Source organism: Nomascus leucogenys, chromosome 2, assembly GCF_006542625.1.
Source record: "Nomascus leucogenys isolate Asia chromosome 2, Asia_NLE_v1, whole genome shotgun sequence".
In the NCBI taxonomy this organism is placed as follows: domain Eukaryota; kingdom Metazoa; phylum Chordata; class Mammalia; order Primates; family Hylobatidae; genus Nomascus; species Nomascus leucogenys.
Window position 1 is genome coordinate 74970395 of NC_044382.1, and position 22105 is coordinate 74992499.

General features: G+C 57.4%; 3 protein-coding genes across 13 annotated transcripts; 2 read left to right on the forward strand and 1 right to left on the reverse strand.

The window, feature by feature from the left end:
• The first annotated feature begins 1334 nt into the window (after positions 1 to 1334).
• On the forward strand, positions 1335 to 5551 carry VKORC1 (vitamin K epoxide reductase complex subunit 1). 2 transcript variants are annotated; one of them, XM_003280454.4, is made up of 3 exons: positions 1371 to 1777; positions 2938 to 3047; positions 5058 to 5546. In XM_003280454.4, exons 1-3 carry the CDS (start codon positions 1605 to 1607, stop codon positions 5264 to 5266), a joined length of 492 nt encoding a protein of 163 aa, XP_003280502.1. In that variant the 5' UTR covers positions 1371 to 1604; the 3' UTR covers positions 5267 to 5546. The 2 variants fall into 2 exon arrangements, with proteins under 2 accessions (XP_003280503.1, XP_003280502.1); XM_003280455.4 differs by lacking the exon at positions 2938 to 3047 and having other exon boundaries at positions 1335 to 1777; positions 5058 to 5551.
• PRSS53 (serine protease 53) lies at positions 5549 to 13380 on the forward strand. Of its 9 annotated transcripts, XM_003280453.3 has the most exons (11): positions 6761 to 7651; positions 8576 to 8596; positions 8703 to 8865; positions 9503 to 9768; positions 9910 to 10064; positions 10218 to 10437; positions 11141 to 11291; positions 11377 to 11621; positions 11698 to 11843; positions 12066 to 12282; positions 12564 to 12943. In XM_003280453.3, exons 1-11 carry the CDS (start codon positions 7594 to 7596, stop codon positions 12581 to 12583), a joined length of 1662 nt encoding a protein of 553 aa, XP_003280501.2. In that variant the 5' UTR covers positions 6761 to 7593; the 3' UTR covers positions 12584 to 12943. The 9 variants fall into 9 exon arrangements, 8 of the variants coding, with proteins under 8 accessions (XP_030653746.1, XP_030653757.1, XP_030653725.1 ...); XM_012505350.2 differs by having other exon boundaries at positions 12066 to 12948; XR_004026682.1 differs by lacking the exon at positions 6761 to 7651 and adding an exon at positions 5549 to 5625 and having other exon boundaries at positions 8576 to 8865; positions 9503 to 10064; positions 12066 to 12470; positions 12564 to 12655.
• ZNF646 (zinc finger protein 646) lies at positions 12864 to 21977 on the reverse strand. 2 transcript variants are annotated; one of them, XM_012505349.2, is made up of 3 exons: positions 21768 to 21977; positions 14696 to 20154; positions 12864 to 13427 (listed from the first exon to the last, which is right to left on the reverse strand). In XM_012505349.2, exons 2-3 carry the CDS (start codon positions 20073 to 20075, stop codon positions 13306 to 13308), a joined length of 5502 nt encoding a protein of 1833 aa, XP_012360803.2. In that variant the 5' UTR covers positions 20076 to 20154; positions 21768 to 21977; the 3' UTR covers positions 12864 to 13305. The 2 variants fall into 2 exon arrangements, with proteins under 2 accessions (XP_012360803.2, XP_030653716.1); XM_030797856.1 differs by having other exon boundaries at positions 12866 to 13427; positions 14696 to 20094; positions 21768 to 21846.
• Positions 21978 to 22105: the final 128 nt, after the last annotated feature.

The following is a 22105-nucleotide window of genomic DNA, read 5'->3' on the forward strand; positions in this document are numbered from 1 at the left end:
GTGGGTGGATCACTTGAGGTCAGGAGTTTAAGACGAGCCTGGCCAACATGGTGAAACCCCGTCTCTACTAAAAATACAAAAATTAGCCGGACGTGGTGGCAGCCACCTGTAGTCCGAACTGCTTGGGAGGCTGAGGCACGAGAACCACTTGAACCCTGGAGGTGGAGGTTGCAGTGAGCCGAGATGGCACCGCTGCACTCTAGCCTGGGCGACAGAGTGAGACTCCGTCTCAAAATAAGTAAATAAATAAATAAATAAATAACCATTGGGTCTAACGTCTTGGTGACACCAGCCACTAGGTGTCAGGGCAGTGCTGGAGGCAGCAGCTAGTTTATGGCATGGGCAGCAAGGAAGAAGTGAGGAAGTAGAGACTGGGAGTGTAGAATCTTTCCGAAAACTTGAATGTGGAGGGGTAGATGGGATAACGCAGGGAGGGGAGGCTGGTGAAGGACCTCTTAGTGAAGGGAGATTTGTTGCTGTTTCTGAGATGGGAAAGAGAAACAAGTTGCAATGTAGATGGGGAGGATGGAGAGGTTGAAGGTGTAGGACAGATGGGTCACCATCAGATGGGACGTCTGTGAAGGAGAGACCTCAGCTGGCCCACAGCTTGGAAAGGAGAGACTGACTGTTGAGTTGATCCAAGCTCAGGTGTTGCCAGGCGGGCGCCATGACAGTAGATAGGTTAGGATACTGTCAAGGGTGTGTGTGGCCAAAGGAGCGGTTCTGTGAATATACGGGAGAAAGGGAGACCCACCAGCAGGAAGCACTGGTGAGGCAGGACCCGGGAGGATGGGAGGCTGCAGCCCGAATGGTGCCTGAAATAGTTTCAGGGGAAATGCTTGGTTCCCGAATCGGATCGCCGTATTTGCTGGATCCCCTGATCCGCTGGTCTCTAGGTCCTAGATGCTGCAGTTCTTACAACAGGACTTGGCATAGGGTAAGCGCAAATGCTGTTAGCCACACTAACACACTTTTTTTTTTTTTTTTTTTTTTTTTTTTTGAGACAGAGCCTCACTCTGTCGGCCCGGCTGGAGTACAGTGGCACAATCTCGGCTCACTGCAACCTCCCTCTCCCCGGCTCAAGCAATTCTCCTGCCTCAGCCTCCCGAGTAGCTGGGATTACAGGCGTGTGCCATCACGCCCGGCTAATTTTTGTATTTTTAGTAGAGACGGGGTTTCACCATGTTGGCGAGGCTGGTCTCGAACTCCTGACCTTAGGTAATCCGCCAGCCTCGGCCTCCCAAAGTGCTGGGATTACAAGCCTGAGCCACGGCGCCCGGCCAACTCAGTTTTTAAATCTGTGGAGACTTCATTTCCCTTGATGCCTTGCAGCCGCGCCGACTACAACTCCCATCATGCCCGGCAGCCGCTGGGGCCTCGATTCCGCGCGTCCCTTACCCGCCTCACTAGTCCTGGCATTCTTCGCTGTTTTCCTAACTCGCCCGATTGACTAGTGCCCGGGAACAGCCATTTGGGTCGCGGAGTGCGAGTCCGGCCGGCCAATCGCCGAGTCAGAGGGCCAGGAGGGGCGCGGCCATTCGCCGCCCGGCCCCTGCTCCTTGGCTGGTTTTCTCCGCGGGCGCCTCGGGCGGAACCTGGAGATAATGGGCAGCACCTGGGGGAGCCCTGGCTGGGTGCGGCTCGCTCTTTGCCTGACGGGCTTAGTGCTCTCGCTCTATGCGCTGCACGTGAAGGCGGCGCGCGCCCGGGACCGGGATTACCGTGCGCTCTGCGACGTGGGCACCGCCATCAGCTGTTCACGCGTCTTCTCCTCCAGGTGTGCACGGGAGTGGGAGGCGTGGGGCCTCGGAGCAGGGCGGCCAGGATGCCAGATGATTATTCTGGAGTCCGGGATCGGTGTGCCTGGGGAACGGACACGGGGCTGGACTGCTCGCGGGGTCGTTGCACAGGGGCTGAGCTACCCAGAGATACTGGTGTTCGAAATAAGTGTCCGAGGCAGGGGACCAGACAGTGTTGGGGACTGGGATTATTCCGGGAGCTCGCACGCGAATTGGATGCCAAGGAATAACGGTGACCGGGAAAGGCGGGGAGGCAGGATGGAGGCAGAGATTGACGATGGTCTCAAGGACGGCGCGCAGGTGAAGGGGGGTGTTGGCGATGGCTGCGCCGAGGAACGAGGTGGCCCGGTCTGGCTGTGCGTGATGGCCAGGCGGTAGCATAATGACGGAATACAGAGGAGGCGAGTGAGTGGCCAGGGAGCTGGAGATTCTGGGGTCCAGGGCAAAAATAATCTGCCCCCGACTCCCAGTCTCTGATGCAAAACTGAGTGAACTGTTATACCAGCCTTGCCATTTTAAGAATTACTTAAGGGCCGGGCGCGGTGGCCCACTCCTGTAATCCCAGCACTTTGGGAGGCCGAGGTGGGTGGATCACTTGAAGTCAGGAGTTGACCAGCCTGGCCAACATGGTGAAAGCCTATCTCTACCAAAAATAGAAAAATTAGCCGGGCGCTATGGCGGGCGACTGTAATCCCAGCCACTCGGGGGGCGGGAGGGGGGGTGCTAAGGCAGGAGAATCGCTTGAACCCGGGAAGCGGAGGTTTCAGTGAGCCGAGATCGCGCCACTGCACCCCAGCCTGGGCCAGAGTGAGACTCCGTCTCAAAAAAAAAAAAAAAAAAAAAAAAAGAGAATTAGAGAGTTACTTAAGGTCTAAGATGAAAAGCAGGGCCTACGGAGTAGCCACGTCCGGGCCTGGTCTGGGGAGAGGGGAGGATAGGGTCAGTGACATGGAATCCTGACGTGGCCAAAGGTGCCCGGTGCCTGGAGGTCATCGACCCTTGGACTAGGATGGGAGGTGGGGGAACAGAGGATAGCCCAGGTGGCTTCTTGGAAATCACCTTTCTCGGGGAGGGTCCAAGGCACTGGGTTGACAGTCCTAACCTGGTTCCACCCCACCCCACCCCACCCCTCTGCCAGGTGGGGCAGGGGCTTCGGGCTGGTGGAGCATGTGCTGGGACAGGACAGTATCCTCAATCAATCCAACAGCATATTCGGTTGCATCTTCTACACACTACAGCTATTGTTAGGTAAGTGGCCCCGCCCCCTCCCTGCCCGCCCCGCCCGCCCCGCCCCCTCCCTGCCCGCCCCGCCCGCCCCGCCCCTCATCCCCCTTGGTCAGCTCAGCCCCACTCCATGCAATCTTGGTGATCCACACAGCTGACAGCCAGCTAGCTGCTCATCGCGGAGCATCCTGCGGCTGGGGATGTGGGGAGGTAACTAACAGGAGTCTTTTAATTGGTTTAAGTACTGTTAGAGGCTGAAGGGCCCTTAAAGACATCCTAGGTCCGCAGGTTTTTGTTTGTTGTTGTTTTGAGACAGGGTCTGACTCTGTTGCCCAAAGTGAGGTCTAGGATGCCCTTAGCGTGCACTGGCGTGATCTCAGCTCATGGCAACCTCTCCCTCCCTGCTCAAGTGATCCTCCCACCTTAGCCTCCCAAGTAGCTGGAATCACAGGCGTGCACCACTATGCCCAGCTAATTTTTGTATTTTTTTTTTTTTGGTAGAGACAGTGTCTCGCCATGTTGCCCAGGCTGGTCTCAAGCAATCTGTCTGCCTCAGCCTCCCAAAGTGCTGGGGGGATTACAGGCATGAGCTACCATGCCCCACCAACACCCCAGTTTTGTGGAAAAGATGCCGAAATTCCTTTTTAAGGAGAAGCTGAGCATGAGCTATCTTTTATCTCATTTAGTGCTCAGCAGGAAAATTTGTATCTGGTCCCAGGAATTATTGAACAGACAGAGGAACCAAGGGAGTGGGAGACGATGGCGCCCCAGGCCTTGCTGATGCCATATGCTGGAGATGAGACTACCCATTACCACCCTTCCCAGCAGGCTCCCACGCTCCCTTTGAGTCACCCTTCCCAGCTCCAGAGAAGGCATCACCGAGGGAGGCCCAGCACCATGGTCCCGGCTGACACATGGTTCAGACTTGGCTGATTTATTTAAGAAATTTTATTGCTCAGAACTTTCCCTCCCTGGGCAATGGCAAGAGCTTCAGAGACCAGTCCCTTGGAGGGGACCTGTCGAAGCCTTCTTTTTTTTTTTTTAAGAAATCATCTTGCTCTGTTGCCCAGGCTGGAGTGGCACAATCATAGCTCACTGTAACCTGGAACTCCTGGCTCAAGCGATCCTCCTGAGTAGCTAGGACTATAGGCACATGTCACTGCACCCAACTAATTTTTAATTTTTTTTTTTTTTTTGAGACATAGTCTCGCTCTGTCACCAGGCGCGATCTTGGTTCACTGCAACCTCTGCCTCCCGAGTTCAAGCAATTCTCCTGCCTCAGCCTCCCAAGTGGCTGGGACTACAGGCGCGTGCCACCACGCCCAGCTAATTTTTGTATTTTTAGTAGAGACAGGGTTTCACCATGTTGGCTAGGATGGTCTCAATCTCTTGACCTGGTGATCTGTCTGCCTCGGCCTCCCGAAGTGCTAGGATTACAGGCATGAGCCAACCTCACTGGGCCTTTTTTTTTTTTTTTTTTTTTTTTTTTTTTGAGACGAAGTCTCGCTCTTGTTGCCCAAGCTAGATTGTAGTGGCGTGATCTTGGCTCACTGCAACCTCCACCTCCTAGGTTCAAGCGATTCTCCTGCCTTAGCCTCCCCAGCAGCTGGGATTACAGGTGCCCATCAACACATCCGGCTAATTTTTGTATTTTTGGTAGAGATGGGGTTTTGCCATGTTGGCCAGGCTGCTCTCGAACTCCTGACCTCAGGTGATCCACCCCCATTGGCCTCCCAAAATGGTGGGATTACAGGCATGAGCCACCGTGCCCAGCTGAATTTCTAAATTTTTACAGATTGGGTCTTTTTATGTTGCCCAAGCTGGTCTTGAACTCCTAGCCTAAAGCAGTCTTCCCACCTCGGCCTCCCGGAGTGTTTGGATTACATGCGTAAGCCACCACATCTGCCCTGGAGCCTCTTGTTTTAGAGACCCTTCCCAGCAGCTCCTGGCATTTAGGTGGTGCGGTGACATCATGGAGTGTTCGGGAGGTGGCCAGTCCCTGAAGCCCACACCGGACCCTCTTCTGCCTTGCAGGTTGCCTGCGGACACGCTGGGCCTCTGTCCTGCTGCTGCTGAGCTCCCTGGTGTCTCTCGCTGGTTCTGTCTACCTGGCCTGGATCCTGTTCTTCGTGCTCTATGATTTCTGCATCGTTTGCATCACCACCTATGCTATCAACGTGAGCCTGATGTGGCTTAGTTTCCAGAAGGTCCAAGAACCTCAGGGCAAGGCTAAGAGGCACTGAGCCCTCAACCCAAGCCAGGCTGGCCTCATCTGCTTTGCTTTGGCATGTGAGCCTTGCCCAAGGGGCCATATCTGGGTCCCTAGAAGGCCCTAGATGCAGGGCTTCTAGATTACCCCCTCCTCCTGCCATACCCGCACACGACAATGGACCAAATATGCCACACGCTCGCTCTTTTTTACACCCAGTGCCTCTGACTCTGTCCCCATGGGCTGGTCTCCAGAGCTCTTTCCACTGCCCAGGGAGGGAAGATTCTGAGCAATAAAGTTTCTTAGATCAATCAGCCAAGTCTGAACCATGTGTCTGCCATGGACTGTGGTGCTGGGCCTCCCTTGGTGTTGCCTTCTCGGGAGCTGGGAAGGGTGAGTTGGAGGGAGAGTGGAGGGCCTGCCGGGAAGGGTGGTTATGGGTAGTCTCATCTCCAGTGTGTGGAGTCAGCAAGGCCTGGGGCGCCATCGGCCCCCACCCCCAGGAAACAGGCTGGCAGCTCGCTCCTGCTGCCCACAGGAGCCAGGCCTCCTCTCCTGGGAAGGCTAAGCACACACCTGGAAGGGCAGGCTGCCCTTCTGGTTCTGTAAATGCTTGCTGGGAAGTTCTTCCTTGAGTTTAACTTTAACCCCTCCAGTTGCCTTATTGACCATCCCAAGCCAGTATTGGTAGCCCTGGAGGGCCAGGGCCAGGTTGTGAAGGTTTTTGTTTTGCCTATTATGCCCTGACCACTTACCTACATGCCAAGCACTGTTTAAGAACTTGTGTTGGCTGGGTGCAGTAGCTCACACCTGTAATCCCTGTACTTTGGGAGGCCAAGGCAGGAGGATCACTTGAAGCCAGGAGTTCCAGACCAGCCTGGGCAAAATAGTCAGACCCCTGTCTCTACAAAAAAAAAAAAAAAAAAAAAATTAGCCAGGCATGGTGGTATGTACCTATAGTCCCAACTAATTGGGAAGCTGGTGGGAAGATTGCTTGAACCCAGAAGGTTGAAGCTGCAGTGAGCCATGATCACTGCACTCTAGCCTGAGCAACAGAGCAAGACCATCTCCAGAAAAAAAAAAAAAAAAAAAAAAAAAAAAAAACCTGTGTTAACGTGTTAAACTCGTTTAATTTTTACAGTGATTTATGAGGTGGGTACTATTATTATGCCTATCTTGATGATAGGGACAGAGTGGCTAATTAGTATGCCTGAGATCACACAGCTACTGCAGGAGGCTCTCAGGATTTGAATCCACCTGGTCCATCTGGCTCCAGCATCTATATGCTTTTTTTGTTGGTTTGTTTTTGAGACAGATTTTCACTCTTGTTGTCCAGGCTGGAGTGCAATGGCACAATTTTGGCTCACCGCAACCTCCGCCTCCTGGGTTCAAGTGATTCTCCTGCCTCAGCCTCCCGAGTAGCTGGGATTACAGGCATGCGCCACCAGGTCCGGCTAATTTTGTATTTTTAGTAGAGACAAGGTTTCTCTATGTTGGTCAGGCTGGTCTCAAACTCCCGATCTCAGGTGATCCGCCTGCCTTGGCCTCCCAAAGTGCTGGGATTACAGGCGTGAGCCACCGTGCCCGGCCAGCATCTATAATATATGCTAAACCCTACCCACAGCTGCCTCTGTCTTGGGGTCAGGGTTCTTGAATGGTCTGGGCCAGCCTGAGTTAGGAGTGGGAAGAGGAAGAGGAGGCACGCACCCAAGTGTTCTTCCCGCTTGACCGAATCCTCTGCGCCTGTGAGGAAGGTGGGCACCGCTGTCACCCTGTTTCCCTGGAAGCCAGCAGGCCCAGGGAGATACTGGGATTTGCCAAAGGCTCACAGCGAGCAAGCAGCAGTGGGCGCTGGCCCCTCAACACCCAGCCTGGCACACACTATCTCTGAGCAGACCTGGGAGAAAGCATGTGAAACCCACCCAGCCCTGGCTGGAAGAGAAGTGGGGGAGTAGAAATGAAAAGTGGGTACTGGGAGGAGCTGCCCACGTGCCCTCCACGGTTCCAGGATGGCGCTCTCATGCTGGGAGTGAGCTCGCCCTGTGCCAGGCTGTCATTGAGGCGTTTTCCATTCAACAACTGTTTCTCAGACAAGGCGTAGGCAGGTTAGCTCTCCCAGGCCACTCAAGTAGTAAGGAAACAGATTTAAACCCAGATAATTTGGCTCCATGGCTAAGGCCCAGAGAGGGGTGTTGACAAGCCCAGGGTCACACAGCCACAGCCCCAGAGCTAGGAACTGCTGGCTAGGGCAAGCAGACAGCTGACTCCTAGCCAACTGGAGGTGGAGCAGAGGTGGAGCCAGGGAGACCCAGGTGGCCTCTCTCAGAGTAGAGCACGGGCGGCAGAGTGGCCCGGGGCAGCATGAAGTGGTGCTGGGGCCCAGTGCTGCTCATCGTGGGTGCCACGGTCCTCATGGAGGGTAAGCTGCCGTGTTTTGGGGTATGGGGGTGGCCTGGTGGGGGCTCAGGGGCCATCTCTGCCCCAGCAGTCCCTGCTCCTTGGTAGGGGGACCGCCTGTGGGCGACAGTCCACCGGTGGGGATGTAACTCCGTGGGACTCTGTGGGGCGGTATATGTGGCCACCTGTGTCAACATGGATGAGATTTTCTCGGGCCAGCTGCAGTTTGCGTTGGCGGGGTCTGTGGTCTTGTGTGTGTGTGTGGTGCTGCCTGTGTGTGTGTCCTGTGCCTGCCTCCCCGACTTCCACAATGACCTCAGGCAAACTCTGGGCTCCTCTGACCTCAGTTTCCCTTTCTTTTCATCCATCCTCTGGGCAGCCTGGCTCAGCTGTGTAATGGGGTGCCTGTGTGCCTGTGAGGGGCGGTGGGCAGGGGCCCTCTCTCTGGCAGGCTCTCAGGCAGTTTCTGGGAAGGTGGGGAAGACTGAGTCTCTAGACCAGGGTGAGGTAAGTCTCCATTTCTTGGGGCCCTCCCCACTTGGAAATGACGCAGGCCTCTAATTCTTCCTCTTAGGCCTCTGCTACTAAGAGGACAATTAAGCTAATGCTCTCTACACACAGAGGCCGCCTGGCTGACTCAGTGGCAGGGGCAGGAGTTGGGGGTTCTGAAGCCTAGTGGAGGGCTGGCCTACTCCCAAGCTGAACCCCAAGCCCCGGAGTGCTGAGCACAGCTGAAGGAGAATTAATTACTGCGTGTGCACACTGAATAGGTTCCAATAAAAGCTGTCTCGACCTCATATAAATATTTTCATTCTGGGAGGGGCTGGTGAGGTAATCAGAGTCACAGGCAAGGACCCTGGGCCCGCCCCCCAGCCCATCCCCTCCCCTCCCCAAAGCTAGGCAGGCCTGGAGTCCCTGCGTCTCACCTGTGTCTCTCTCTTCCCAGGTCTTCAAGCCGCTCAGCGTGGTAAGGTCTGGGGACACGGGGCCTGGGCCTTACTTGGGTCTGGGTCGGGACTGGGGTGAGGTCAGGACAGGGATCTGCTGTCAATGTGACCCACCCCTCTCCACAGCCTGTGGACAGCATGGCCCCGGCCCCCCCAAGCCTCAGGAGGGCAACACAGTCCCTGGCGAGTGGCCCTGGCAGGCCAGTGTGAGGAAGCAGGGAGCCCACATCTGCAGCGGCTCCCTGGTGGCAGACACCTGGGTCCTCACTGCTGCCCACTGCTTTGAAAAGTAAGTCATAGCTGGGGTCAGGCAGGGTCTCCGGCTCTGGGGGGTGGACGATTTGTCTCAAGCCCCACAAGCCTAGTCCCTGCCTCTAGAGTAAATAAAGAACCATTTACTGAGAATCTGCCATGTACTGAGTACATATTGTCAAGTTAATTGTAACAACCACCTTTCAAGGTAGAAGATTTACAGATCAGAAAACTTAGGTTGCAAGGGAATGACCTTTCTTAAAGTCACAGACTGAGGCCAGGCACAGTAGCTCACGCCTGTAATCCCAGCACTTTGGGAGGCCACGGAGGGAGGATCGCTTGAGCCCAAGAGTTCAAGACTAGCCTGTGCAACATAGCAAGACCATGTTTCTACAAAAACTATAAAATTTAGCCAGGCATGGTGGTGCACGCCTGTAGTCCCAGCTACTCACGAGGCTGAGGTGGGAGGATCGCTTGAGCCTGGGAGATCAAGGCTTGCAGTGAGTCATGGTCATGCCACTGCACTGCAGCCTGGGCGACAGGACGAGACCCTACCTCAAAAAGAAAAAGCCGTGGAGTGCTCTCTGCTATCTTCCACCTACCTGTGGGGTCTCCCATGGTGTCACTGTCTACCCTTGCACTCAGCGGCCTGGACCTTGTCCTTCCCCTTCCAGGGCAGCAGCAACAGAACTGAACTCCTGGTCAGTGGTCTTGGGTTCTCTGCAGCGTGAGGGACTCAGCCCTGGGGCCGAGGAGGTGGGGGTAGCTGCCCTGCAGTTGCCCAGGGCCTATAACCACTACAGCCAGGGCTCAGACCTGGCCCTGCTGCAGCTCGCCCACCCCACGACCCACACACCCCTCTGCCTGCCCCAGCCTGGCCATCGCTTCCCCTTTGGAGCCTCCTGCTGGGCCACTGGCTGGGATCAGGACACCAGTGATGGTAAGTGCTGGCCCAGACTGAAGCTTGGAGAGGCGCTCTGCTTGCCCAAGGTCACAGTCTCAGCTCCCAACTGTCCTGGCTTCCAGTCTCCCTTGCTTCCCAGATCCCAGACTCCAGCCCCAGCCCCGTCTCTTTCACCAGCTCCTGGGACCCTACGCAATCTGCGCCTGCGTCTTATCAGTCGCCCCACATGTAACTGTATCTACAACCAGCTGCACCAGCGACACCTGTCCAACCCGGCCCGGCCTGGGATGCTATGTGGGGGCCCCCAGCCTGGGGTGCAGGGGCCCTGTCAGGTCTGATGGGGAGAAGAGAAGGAGCAGAAGGGGCGGGGCCTAGCCCTGGGCTGGGGGTTGGACTCACAGGACTGGGGGAAAGAGCTGCAATCAGAGGGTGTCTGCCATAGCTGGCCTCAGGCATCTGTCCTTGGCTTTGTTGCCTGGCTCCAGGGAGATTCCGGGGGCCCTGTGCTGTGCCTCGAGCCTGATGGACACTGGGTTCAGGCTGGCATCATCAGCTTTGCATCAAGCTGTGCCCAGGAGGACGCTCCTGTGCTGCTGACCAACACAGCTGCTCACAGTTCCTGGCTGCAGGCTCGAGTTCAGGGGGCGGCTTTCCTGGCCCAGAGCCCAGAGACCCCGGAGATGAGTGATGAGGACAGCTGTGTAGGTACGAGTGGGGCATGCTGGGAGTGGGTAGAAGCCACTGTGAAGAAAACCTCAGTTAGGACTAGAGAACTGGCACAGGCATCCACACCGCCGAGCCTAATTAGGGGGCTCTTTCACCCCCTGGGATGGGAACAGCCCCATTAGGGCTGAGAGGCGCAGGCACTTTGGAACTCTACAGGTTTGGAGTTTAGGTGAGAAGAGGAATCTCTGAGACCTGACTTGAGTTTCTGGGGAAGTGGCAGGCTTCCAGCAGGGACCCAGCAAGCCTGCACAGGGTAGGGCTTCCAGTCAGAATTCCAGCATTAAGTGACTGGCATGCAAATTGAATGCAAAGTAATTCCTGGGACGGCTATTATGTCTTGATGGTAAGAGATGCACTAATGAGCCAGGAATACGGGAGGCAGGCCTAGCCTGGAGGGTGCAGATGGGTGGGGCAGGGGAGTGACAAGTAGGGGCATTCCCATGAGGCTGGGACGGGGGTCCCATCAGACCCACAGGGCTAAAAGCTCAGGCCCTGGCTTGTGAATCGCAAGTCTGCCACTTGCCTGTAGTTACAGAGCGAGGAAGTCTCTTAACCTCTCTGGAACCTTGGTTACCTTCAGTAATGAGGGGAACAAAATTCAATTTCAAAAGATACTGTGAGGATTTGACGGGAAGTGGGAAGCGCTTAGCAAGAAGTCAGATGAGGCACTCATCTGTTTCAGCCTGTGGATCCTTGAGGACAGCAGGTCCCCAGGCAGGAGCACCCTCTCCATGGCCCTGGGATGCCAGGCTGATGCACCAGGGGCAGCTGGCCTGTGGCGGAGCCCTGGTATCAGAGGAGGCGGTGCTAACTGCTGCCCACTGCTTCATTGGGTGAGTCTTGGACCCCTCTCTGCTGTGCCCCCTGCCCCTGCCAGCAGCCCTGTCACCTGGTGCTGTCCACACTGCCTCTGCACAGGCGCCAGGCCCCAGAGGAATGGAGCGTAGGGCTGGGGACCAGACCGGAGGAGTGGGGCCTGAAGCAGCTCATCCTGCACGGAGCCTACACCCACCCTGAGGGGGGCTATGACGTGGCCCTCCTGCTGCTGGCCCAGCCTGTGACACTGGGAGCCAGCCTGCGGCCCCTCTGCCTGCCCTACGTTGACCACCACCTGCCTGATGGGGAGCGCGGCTGGGTCCTGGGATGGGCCCGCCCAGGAGCAGGTAGGTGGGCACAGGGCCAGGGCCACTGTCCATCCAACCTGCAGGCCGGGGCAGTCAGCTTTCCCTTGCTCCACAGGCATCAGCTCCCTCCAGACAGTGCCCGTGACCCTCCTGGGGCCTAGGGCCTGCAGCCGGCTGCATGCAGCTCCTGGGGGTGACGGCAGCCCTATTCTGCCGGGGATGGTGTGTACCAGTGCTGTGGGTGAGCTGCCCAGCTGTGAGGTGAGCCCCAGGCCCCCACGCCTTACCTAATAGGCCCCTGGCATCCCCTCACCCAATAGCTCAAGAATGGACCTTCCAGGCTTGGCCTCTGGACCCACCTCCCACCTGAAACTAAGCCTTTTTGCCAATTAGCCCCCAAACAGCCAGAGCTTCCCTAGCCTGCTCTACCATCCTGCACAGCTGCCTATAAAAAGTCACCCAGTGTCACCTGACCCCTGACAGGGCCTGTCTGGGGCACCACTGGTGCATGAGGTGAGGGGCACATGGTTCCTGGCCGGGCTGCACAGCTTTGGAGATGCTTGCCAAGGCCCCACCAGGCCGGCGGTCTTCACCGCGCTCCCTGCCTACGAGGACTGGGTCAGCAGTTTGGACTGGCAGGTCTACTTCGCCGAGGAACCAGAGCCCGAGGCTGAGCCTGGAAGCTGCCTGGCCAACATGAGTATGTGGCCCTGGGGCCTCCTGCCAAACCCTGCCTCTCCAGGACTCTTCTCTCTCCAGTGAGAACACGCCGTTCTAACCCACTCCAGCTGCCCTGGGTAGCGTGGAGCAACAGGCAGACCCATTTGATTCAGATTCTGGTTGTCATCGTGTGACTTGGAGCAGGCTGCTCAACCGCTTTGAGCCTCAGTATTCTCATCTGTTCCTTCGAGGAATGGGGAGGGAGGGAGAGACAAAAGCCATGAGGATGAGGACAACTCCACCCTCCTTCCTTCCCCACAGGCCAACCAGCCAGCTGCTGACAGGGGACCACCTGGCCGTTCTCAGGACAAGAGAATGCAGGCAGGCAAACAGCATTACTGCCCCTGTCCTCCCCACCCTGTCATGTGTGATTCCAGGCACCAGGGCAGGCCCAGAAGCCCAGCAGCTGTGGGATGGAACCTGCCTGGGGCCACAGGTGCCCACTCCCCACCCTGCAGGACAGGGGTGTCTGTGGACACTCCCACACCCAACTCTGCTCCGAAGCAGGCGTCCCAGCTTTCCTCCTCCTTTACCCTTTCAGATACAATCACGCCAGCCACGTGTTTTGAAAATTTCTTTTTTTGGGGGGCAGCAGTTTTCCTTTTTTTAAACTTAAATAAATTGTTACAAAATAGACTTTAGAAAATAAGTTACAAATTGTAGCAAAAGGCTCCCTTCCACAGGCAACTTTCCCACCGGTGGGGCTCTGCATCCGCCTCTCCCTGGTGTTGCAATCTGGCTGCTGAGGGTGGCACGGCATCTCGGCAGAGGCTGGCACTGGGAAGAGCACGGTGATGAGGCTGGGGGAAGGAGGTCCTTCAAGGACAGGGACGCAAGGAACACCCCACCCCCTCCTTGGGAAAGAAGCCAGATCTGGGTGCTCTTCACAAGGGGAGAGGAGAAGATATGGGGATGCCCGAACTACTCCTGAGAAAATGTGGAGATCAAGCCCCTCCCTGCACGCACTCCCTCCCCCAGATTCTGTTCTTTGGAGACTTGAAGTTCAGAGGGAGAAGCTGAGGTCTGCAGGCCACTGGGGTGAAGGATCCAGGAGCGGGGTCGTGGGGGTGGGTGGAGGGGGCAATGGCAAGTCCCCTCTGCCCGTTGCTGGTGCCACTGGGGCTCCTGTGGGGAGAGAGAGAGGAGGTCACCAACTGAGGGGCAGACCCTGCACAGCGTGTACCCCCTCCCAGCCCTGCAGGCCATTCCCCCGCCCCTGGCCCCGGAGGCCCAGATGAGAACAGGGATTCTAGGCCTCCTAATTATTTTCCCAGCCCTGGTAAACTGGCTCCTCGCTCATATCCCTTGAGGTCATGAGAAATCTTCTATCCTTAAAGCCATTCCTTCAGCTTTCAGGTGACTCCCATTGGCCCTCTGCTCTGACAACGCCTGTCAAGGGCCCACCATCTCAGGGCCACCCACCCTCGGTGGCCACTAGATGGAATGGGTCCGCCTCTACTAGAGGAGGTGGAGAGGCCAGCCCAGGTCCTGCTGAGGGAACCGGCTGCCCCACTCCCTGGCAGCCGCGGCCTCCAGCAGTGTTGGGTGGAGGCGATTCCCCACGGAGATGCCCTCTGATCAGGGATGTGACATGGGCTAATGACTGTTGTTGCTGCAGCTGGGCCCGGACTTCAAGGAAACAATTATCTGTGACTCAGTCCTCCAGTTAAAGGTGTGCAGAGGGTGGCAGGGTGCGCAGGTGGAAAGGGTGGTTTGGTTGGATCCTAAAAAGGCCGTTGGCAGCAGAGGGAGAAGGGGCTGAATAAAGGTTAGAGAAGAGATGGGAGCAACACTGACAGGGAAGGACCAGAGGTCTAGTTTCCAAGGAGAGGAGCAGCAGAGACAAGGCACAAGGAAAGAGGGACAGGGAGTAGGGTGCCAACCAGTGACCCAGTTTCCGTGGCCAAGTCAGCAGGGAAGCCGTGGAGCCCATGCCCCATCCCTTGTTCCCTGGCACCCGGCCTGCTCTAGGAAAGAATGGAACCTAGACCAAACCAATGGCTTCCTCTTTTTCTCTGGAAGTCATTACTTTACTGGCTGACTCAGGAGGGTTTCCAGACACAGCAGCCAGGGGTACCCAGCGACCTTCCCCTGAACAGAAAGACCATTCCATTCTGGCTACAGTGTAATGGAGGAGCCCAGGCAGCAGCCTCGGCCTGACCACGCCCCCATGTGCTGCCCAACCCACCCTGCTATTTGTTATATCTGACCTGCGGGTGCTCAGCTCAGCACATCCTCAAACTACTTCTCTCACCCCATAGCCAAGCCCCCACCCACCTCTTAGAATCCCTGGGGCTCTCTCTTCTCACTCCTTGCTCCCCCACCCACTTTGGGGCCGGACTTCACCCTCCACTGTGTGCCCACCTCCTCCTAGGACCCTTCATGCCCCCTACCGGAGCCAGCCACTGTCCACTCCTGGTGCTGCTGCTGGTGCTGCACGAAGCTGATTCGGCGGCGGAAGTGGCGGGGACAACGGGGGCAGGTGAAAGGCCCCTCCCGGGGTGCGTGGACCCGCCTGTGGCCCTCCAGCCGGGCAGCTGTCCGGAAGGCCTTGCCACAGATGCTGCAGCAGTGGCGCTTGGGGTCCGTGTGGGTCCTGCTGTGGTTCTTAAGAGACAGCAGGTTAGGGAGAAGTTTGGGACAGAGGGAGCAGGGGTACAACCCTGTGGTGTGGGCCTTCTGGTGGTTAAGCAGGCTACCAGCGTGGCGGTAGGAGCGCCCGCACTGGGTGCAGCGGAAGGGCCGCTCCTTGTCCTCAGCCGCCATGGACGTCACCGCTTGTCCTCCCCTGGCTGTCTCCACACTCTCTCCTGGGCCTCTGGGGGTTTCTGATGGGGCCTCCCGGGCTTTCCCTTGACCAGGGAGAACCACCTGGTCCTCCCCAGTCCCAGCTTTGGGATCTCTGGCCTCCTCCATCTGGGCTGGCACCTGGCTGTGGCCCCGGGCATGAGCCTGCAGGTGGCTGGCCAGTTCCTGGTGGGACTCAAAGGCCTTGCCACAGTCAGGACAGGCAAAGGTCTGGGCATCTATGTGGTTGTGGCTGTGGCTCTTTGTGGCCACAGGATTCAAGAACTCTTTGGAGCAGAGCAGGCAATAGTGTCGGTCTGTCTTGTGGGTGTTGTGGTTCAAGAGGCTGCCCGACTGGCAGTAAGTCTTGCCACACTGGCTGCAAGAGGAGGAGTGGCTCCCTGGCTGCAGCTGAGAGCTGTTGTCTCTGTTGTCCCAGCTATCCATGTGACTCAAAGTAGGTCCATTGAGCTGGCAGTCACCAGTGTGGCAAGGACTCCTGTGGATACTGTCCTCTGGCTCCTCTGACCTGGTCAGGAACTGAGGAACCCAGCCTCCACTATGATTCCCCAGTCCCCCACCTACTGGCCACCCACCTGCCTTCCCTGCGTCCCAGGACAGTGGCTCTGGGGCTTCTGAGCTTGCTGCCCTGATGGGGCTCTGACTGCGCTCCCCTGGCCTTGAGACTCCATCCTCCAGGTGGGGTACTGGCTCAGCACCACCCAATTGGGCCTCTAGTCCCTGGCTGCCAGCCAGGTTCACCTCACTGGCCGCTGTGCCATCCAGGCCTCCCTGGCCATTGGCTGGCTCCCTTTCTGTCTCCTCCTCATGCTCCCGCAGGTGCCGCTCCAAAGATCCCCGGCCAGGGAAGCCGCGGCCACAGAGGGCGCAACGCACAGCTGTGCGCCTGGACCGTCCAGCCCGTCGCCGCCGATTCTCTGAGTGCAGCCTCTGGTGGTCCTTCAGGGCCATGCGGTTGGAGTAGGTCTTGGGGCAGGTGGGGCAGCTGTACTGGCCCGTCTCGTGGCTGCGCCGGTGATTCAGGAGGCTGCCAGCATGGCGATAGGTCCGCCCGCACTGCCCACAGCGGAAGGGCCGATCTTCCCGAGTTGCCTTTCGGGTGCCCCCACCCCCACGCCGCTCCATGTGGACCCGCTGGTGGCTGGCCAGCTGTTTCCGCAGGCGGAAGGTCTTCCCACACTCGCTGCAGCGGAAACGTCGGGGATCTGCATGGATGCGCCGGTGGTTCTTGAGGGACATGAGGTTTGAGAAGCCCTTGGAGCAGGCCTGACAGCCAAAGTGGCCGGTCTGGTGGCTCTGCCGGTGGTTGATGAGGCTGCCGGCGTGCTTGTAGGATCGGCCACACACCTCGCAGCTGAAGGGCCGCTCAGAGCTGGCTTCAGTCTGGCAGCCCTTCTCGGCGGTCTCCAGCCTGGGCTCTATCTCCTCCCCCTTCACAGTGGTCTCCTCCCATACCTCTTCTTTCACCCTGGCCACTTCCTCCAGGGGCTCCACTTTAAGTTCTTCCTGGAGCTTCTCGACTTCTGCTTGCCCCGGCCCCTCCTCTGCCACGTGCTGGGGCTTGCTGCTGCTGCTTTCTGGGATGGGCCCAACCTGCTGCTCACTGCTACCTGCTGCCTCTGGGATGGGCCTAACCTGGGGCTCAGAGCCTTTGCAGCGAGGGTGGTTCCGCAGATGATTACGGTAGGCAGCCAGGTTGGGGTAGCAGCGGGAGCAGACAGGGCAGAGAAAGTCTCCAGTCTGGTGGATCTTGCGGTGGTTCACCAGGCTGCCTCCATGGCGATAGGTCTTGCCACACTGGTTGCAGCGGAAGGGGCGGGGCTGAGCCTCCAGCAAACTTTCCCCACCCTGGATGCAGAGGCCGTCTCCCAAGGGGGTGCCTGCTCCCTCTTGAGACTTGGCATCTCCACCCTCTCCAGAGACAGAATTCACTATGTCCTCCAAGACACTGTCCACGACCATCTCCGTGGCATCACCTGCCACTCCCAAGGGGCTGGGAGCCTTGTCTGCAGTAGTCCCAGAACTCTGACTTTGGTGGTGACGCTCCAGGCTCCCCAGGTCATCGTAGGTCTGACCGCAGCAGCCACAGATGTGCCCATACCCTGCACTGTCCAGCGCTTCCACCTCCCGCTGCAGCTGATTCAGCAGCTCTGCTTCCGAGAGCTGCAGTGGTGGACTGCGTGCAGGGGCTGCCTCTGCCACTCCTTCCTCTTCCCCCTCCTCCTCTGAGCCCTCAGTCATGCTAGAGGAGCTGTGGGCCTGGCGCCGGTGAAGCCTGTAGCCAGCCCGCCCGGGGAAGATCATGCCGCAGAGGCAGCAGAGGAAAGGCTGTGCTGAGGTCGCCTCCCCAGGCCTATGGTTCTGGAAGTGGCTGCGGAGGGCAGTCAGAGAGTCAAACTCCTTTGGGCAGAGGGAGCACTGATAGATGCCTGGTGGGTGGCAGGGCCTGTGGCTCAGCAGGCCAGTGGCATGGGGGAAAGAATGCCCACAGTCAGAGCATGTGTGAGCGGCCCCAGCCTGCCAGCCAGTGACAGCGTTGGCAGAGTGGGAAGAGGAGTTGGGCTGGCCAGTGGCTGGCTTCTGGTCTTCATCCACCCCAGTGAGGCCATCGCAGAAGCGAGTCCCACCACCTTCCTCACCTGGGATGTCCAAGTTGTCAAGTAAACGAGCATCCTTCCTTTCCAGTCCTTCCCCAGTGCCTCCGCTCTCTTTATCACCCTGGAAATGGGTCTCACCCCTCTCAAGCCCACAATTGTCCCCTTCAGATTCAGCCTGCAAACAGTCCCCATCACTTTCCAGGTTGCCTTCAGCCCCATGAGGACTTTCCCCTGAAGGGTCTTGGGGAGACTCCAGGCCTTCATTGTCTTCTAGCTCCCGGGTCCAGCTCTCTGCTGCCAGGAGTTTGGCTTCTCCCCCACCGCTGGCACCGCCAGCCCGCTTCCAATGCCGCCTGCTCCGCCGCCGACTGTGCCGGCGCAAGTGGTTCTTCATGGCAGCCATGGTGTGGAAGTGCTTGGCACAGGCCCCACAACTGAAGTCTCCTGTCTGGTGGGTCTGCCTGTGGTTGATAAGGCTGCCGGAGTGGCGATAGCTCTTTCCACAGTCTCGGCAGGCAAAGGCCCTAGGAGGTGACACTGTGGTCTCTGTCCTGCTATTTTCCTTTTCCCCTGCCCCATGAGTCAGGCCATGACGTTCAAGGCTCTCAGGGTCTTCAAAGAGCAGCCCACAGTTGCTACAGATATGTGCTGCTGTCCTGTCTGCTGCTGGGGTGATGTCCGTGGCCTCCTCTTCATGTTTGCACACATGGTCTTGATCTGTGTGCGGGGCTGCCTCTGCCTCCACTGGGTCAGGCGGGAGTTCTACCTTGAGGTGGCTGGGGGCACCCTCAGCCCCGATGTCTGCACTTCGGCGAGCAGCCTTGCAATGTACCCGCACGTGGTTGCGCAGGGCCATGAGATTGGGGTACTTGCGGGGACAGAGTGAGCACTGGTACTCTCCAGTCCGATGGCTGTGGCGATGGTTCACCAGGCTCCCCCGGTGGCGGTAAGCACGACCACACTCACTGCACTTATAGGGCCGATGGTCCAGGGTGGTGGTGGGGTCCTCTTCCTCTTTGTGGGTGGTCTCAGCCAGCAGCAGGGGAGCTGGTGGGACTGATGGCTGTCCATTTTCCCCAACTCCTTGCCTGGGCCTGTGATGAGCCCGCACATGATTTTTGAGGGCAGCCGCATTGAACAGTTGCTTAGAACAGAGTGAGCAGGGGTAGACACCTGTCTGGTGGCTCTTTCGATGGTTGATGAGGCTCCCAGCATGGCGGTAAGTACGGCCACAGTCCCCACAGTGGAAAGGTCGGTATTCCTCCAGGCCACTGTCCTCCAGCTCCCCAGAGGTGCTGAGCTCCGCAGAGCCATTCAGCATCTGTGCACTGGGGAGCTGGTCCTGGCTGCTGTCGTCTGTGTGCCCATTGGTGGTGGGCATCCCTTTCTCCTCCCAGGGTGTCTCCTGCCTTTCACCCTCATGGGACTGCTGGTGTTCCAGCAGCTCCCGGGGGAGCCGGAAGGCACGGGGGCAGTGGGGACAGTGGTAAGGCCGATACTGGGCGTGCAGTCGAGAGTGGTTCTTCAGAGCCATGAGGTTAGAGAACTCCTTGAAACAGATGGCACAGGGGTAGATGCCCAGCGTGTGGCTCTGGCGGTGGTTGGTGAGGCTCCCGGCGTGCTTGTAGGTCTTGCCACACTGACTACATTTGTACCGCCGCTCCTCCTCGGCAGGAGGGGACTGGGTGGGCTCCTGGCCTCCTGTGAAGTTCACTACTGATTCAGCCAGATACTGCTCCAAGTTGCTAAGGAGGCTGCTGGCTGGGATGGGGAGAGGAGGGGCTCTGGCAGAGTTAGTGGAGGGTCCCCAGCTCTCTGCACCATCCTCAGGACCTGGGTGGCTTGCCAAGCCTTCTCTTTGTCTGGTGGGCAGATCTTCCCACGTACCCGAAGCTGCCCTGGGGTCAGGTACAGATTCACAGTCAGGTGTCTCTTCTGTATGTTTTGTCTGGTTTTCCCAGCCTTCACTAGAGCCAAGCCTTTGGCCCCAGGAGTCAGTGGACACCGTCTCACCCTGGAGGCGTGGAGTGGCTTCCTTGGGGCGTGGGGGCCTGTGCCTGCGGCGGCCCTCAGGAGTATGAGTCCTCATATGGCTCTTGAGAGCCATCGGATTGGAGAAGTCCTTGCCACAGGTGGTACAGGGGAAAAGGCCAGTCTCGTGGGTCCGACGATGGTTGACCAGGCTCCCGGGGTGACGGTAGCCCCGCCCACACTGCTGACAACGGTAGGGCCGAGGGATGCTGTCAGCCTCCTCACTGTCCTGGTTGGGAGATGGATGGAGTAGTTCTCGGTGCCGAGAGAGCTCTGGGAGGCTGGGAAAGTGGCGCTGACAGTCCGAACAGCTGAGTGAGGCGGGTGTGTCCTCCATGGGGCAACGTAGCAGAAACCTGGAGGTTCAGAAGGAGCAGACACGTGGCAGCACCTTCCTCTGGTGGAGGGGCCGAGCCCTAGGAAGAGGGGGCAGTGGTCAAAAGAAGGCCTGAATTAACTTCGCCTCTTGGCTCTACGAGCAACAAGTTCACCTGAGGTCACTGAGAGGTTCCCCAAGCATCCATGCCCAGGGACCTGCTTTCTACTAGATCCAATCTGCAGGCACCATCATTTAAGGCCTCCCTGTGCACAAGCTTCCCAAATATAGGAGCTCCCCTAGGCTTAAGTCATCCCTACAGGTATAGCTAAGGAAATTAAAGTCGAGAGAGATGCAACCTACTTCTGATCACAGACCTGTTATCATGTTCTTCAGACCCGACTCAAAAGGCATTACTGTCCTTTAAGAACAGTAGGAATCTGCTCCCTACAATCCTGAAACAAAAATTTTCTGTGACATCTTAAAAGGACACCAGAACCTCTTCTAGGCCTTTCAGTAAGAGAAGTCCAAATCTTCCTCCTTCATCTCTCAGCTAAACAGAGTAGCTGAGAAGCACTGAAAAATCAGCTGTTCCTCCAGTTAATAGCTAAGGACCTGAGAGGAGAGGTTAGAGGCCTCCTTCAGGGAAAGGGCTGGCTTGTTCCCCCACCACCCCGAGTCATTTCAGTGTCACAAGGTCTCTTTTCCTTGTGACAAGAGAGTTAAGAGAATTAAGACTCTCTTAACTGGGCCAGGCGTGGTGGCTCACACCTATAATCCCAGCACTTTGGGAGGCCGAGGCTGGCGGATCACCTGAGTTCAGGAGTTCAAGACCAGCCTGGCCAACATGGTGAAACCCTGTCTCTACTAAAAATACAAAAATTAGCCGGGCGTGGTGGCGGGCACCTGTATTTCTAGCTAGTCAGGAGGCTGAGGCTGAAGAACTGCCTGAACCTGGGAGGCGGAGGTTGAAGTGAGCTGAGATCCCACTACAGCACTCCAGCCTGGGTGACAGAGCGAGACTCCGTCTCAAAAAAAACAAAAACAAAAAACCCCAAAAGACTCTCTTAGCGACTTCCTTTATCTACTTCCCTTGAACTCAAACTATCTTCTATCTTGGGAATAACATCAATATCAGGTTGTAATGTAATTGCCTACCTTTTCTCTCCCATGCCTCCTGATCTTACCCTCACCGGTCTTTCTCATTTTTTTCTTCTGCCTCCTCTCTTAATACTGATGATGACAGCAACTCATGAAGAGTATTATATTACCATGTGCCAGGCACTGTGCTAACTATATTCATTGTGTCACTCAATCCTCAGAACACACGGCAATGCGTTATCCTAGTTCACGTAAGAGCAAACCCACTGACTGAGGCGGTCTTCACCCCAAAGCCCTTGCTCTCTCATACCTCCTACATCCTCTTGTCCTCCAACTCTGACTCTTCTTCCCATGGGACCCCAATACAACTGTCTCCGACCGTAAACCCCTTCACTGAACCTGCCCCCCGGAATTCTCACCTCACAAAGCCCCTTTGATCAAAAGTCCCCTCCCCTAGTCAACCACCAATGAAGTCCTCTGACCTCACTCATCTCCTCTGCCAATTTCCTCTCAGGACGCCTACCTCGCACCGGCGGCCCCCTCTCCTTCCCGCCGCGGGCGCGTCAGTTGGGGACCGCGAACGGGAGCGCGCTTGCGCACTGGGACCCTTACCCTAACTGCAGCCGCGCGCCGCAAGGGGTGGCTGTCGGGGGGCTCTCGCGCTCCCACACACGCACACTCAGCCAGGGTTCCCGGGAGGTGGGAGGGAAGGGAAAGAGGGAAAGGAGAAGGGGAGAAGAGGAAGGAGGTAGAGAAAAGAGGGCGCAGCTGGCATGAGCCAGAAGTCTACCCCCAGCTCTGCGGACACTTCCTATTGTTACTAGGAAACAGGAAGTGTCCTTAGGTGCAAAAGCTTCCCCGCGAAACTTCCGCTTCGGGAGCACTACCTGCCCCGCCTCCAAGCCGCCGTTTTACGCAGACACACTTCCGGCGCTAGGTTCTAGCTCTGC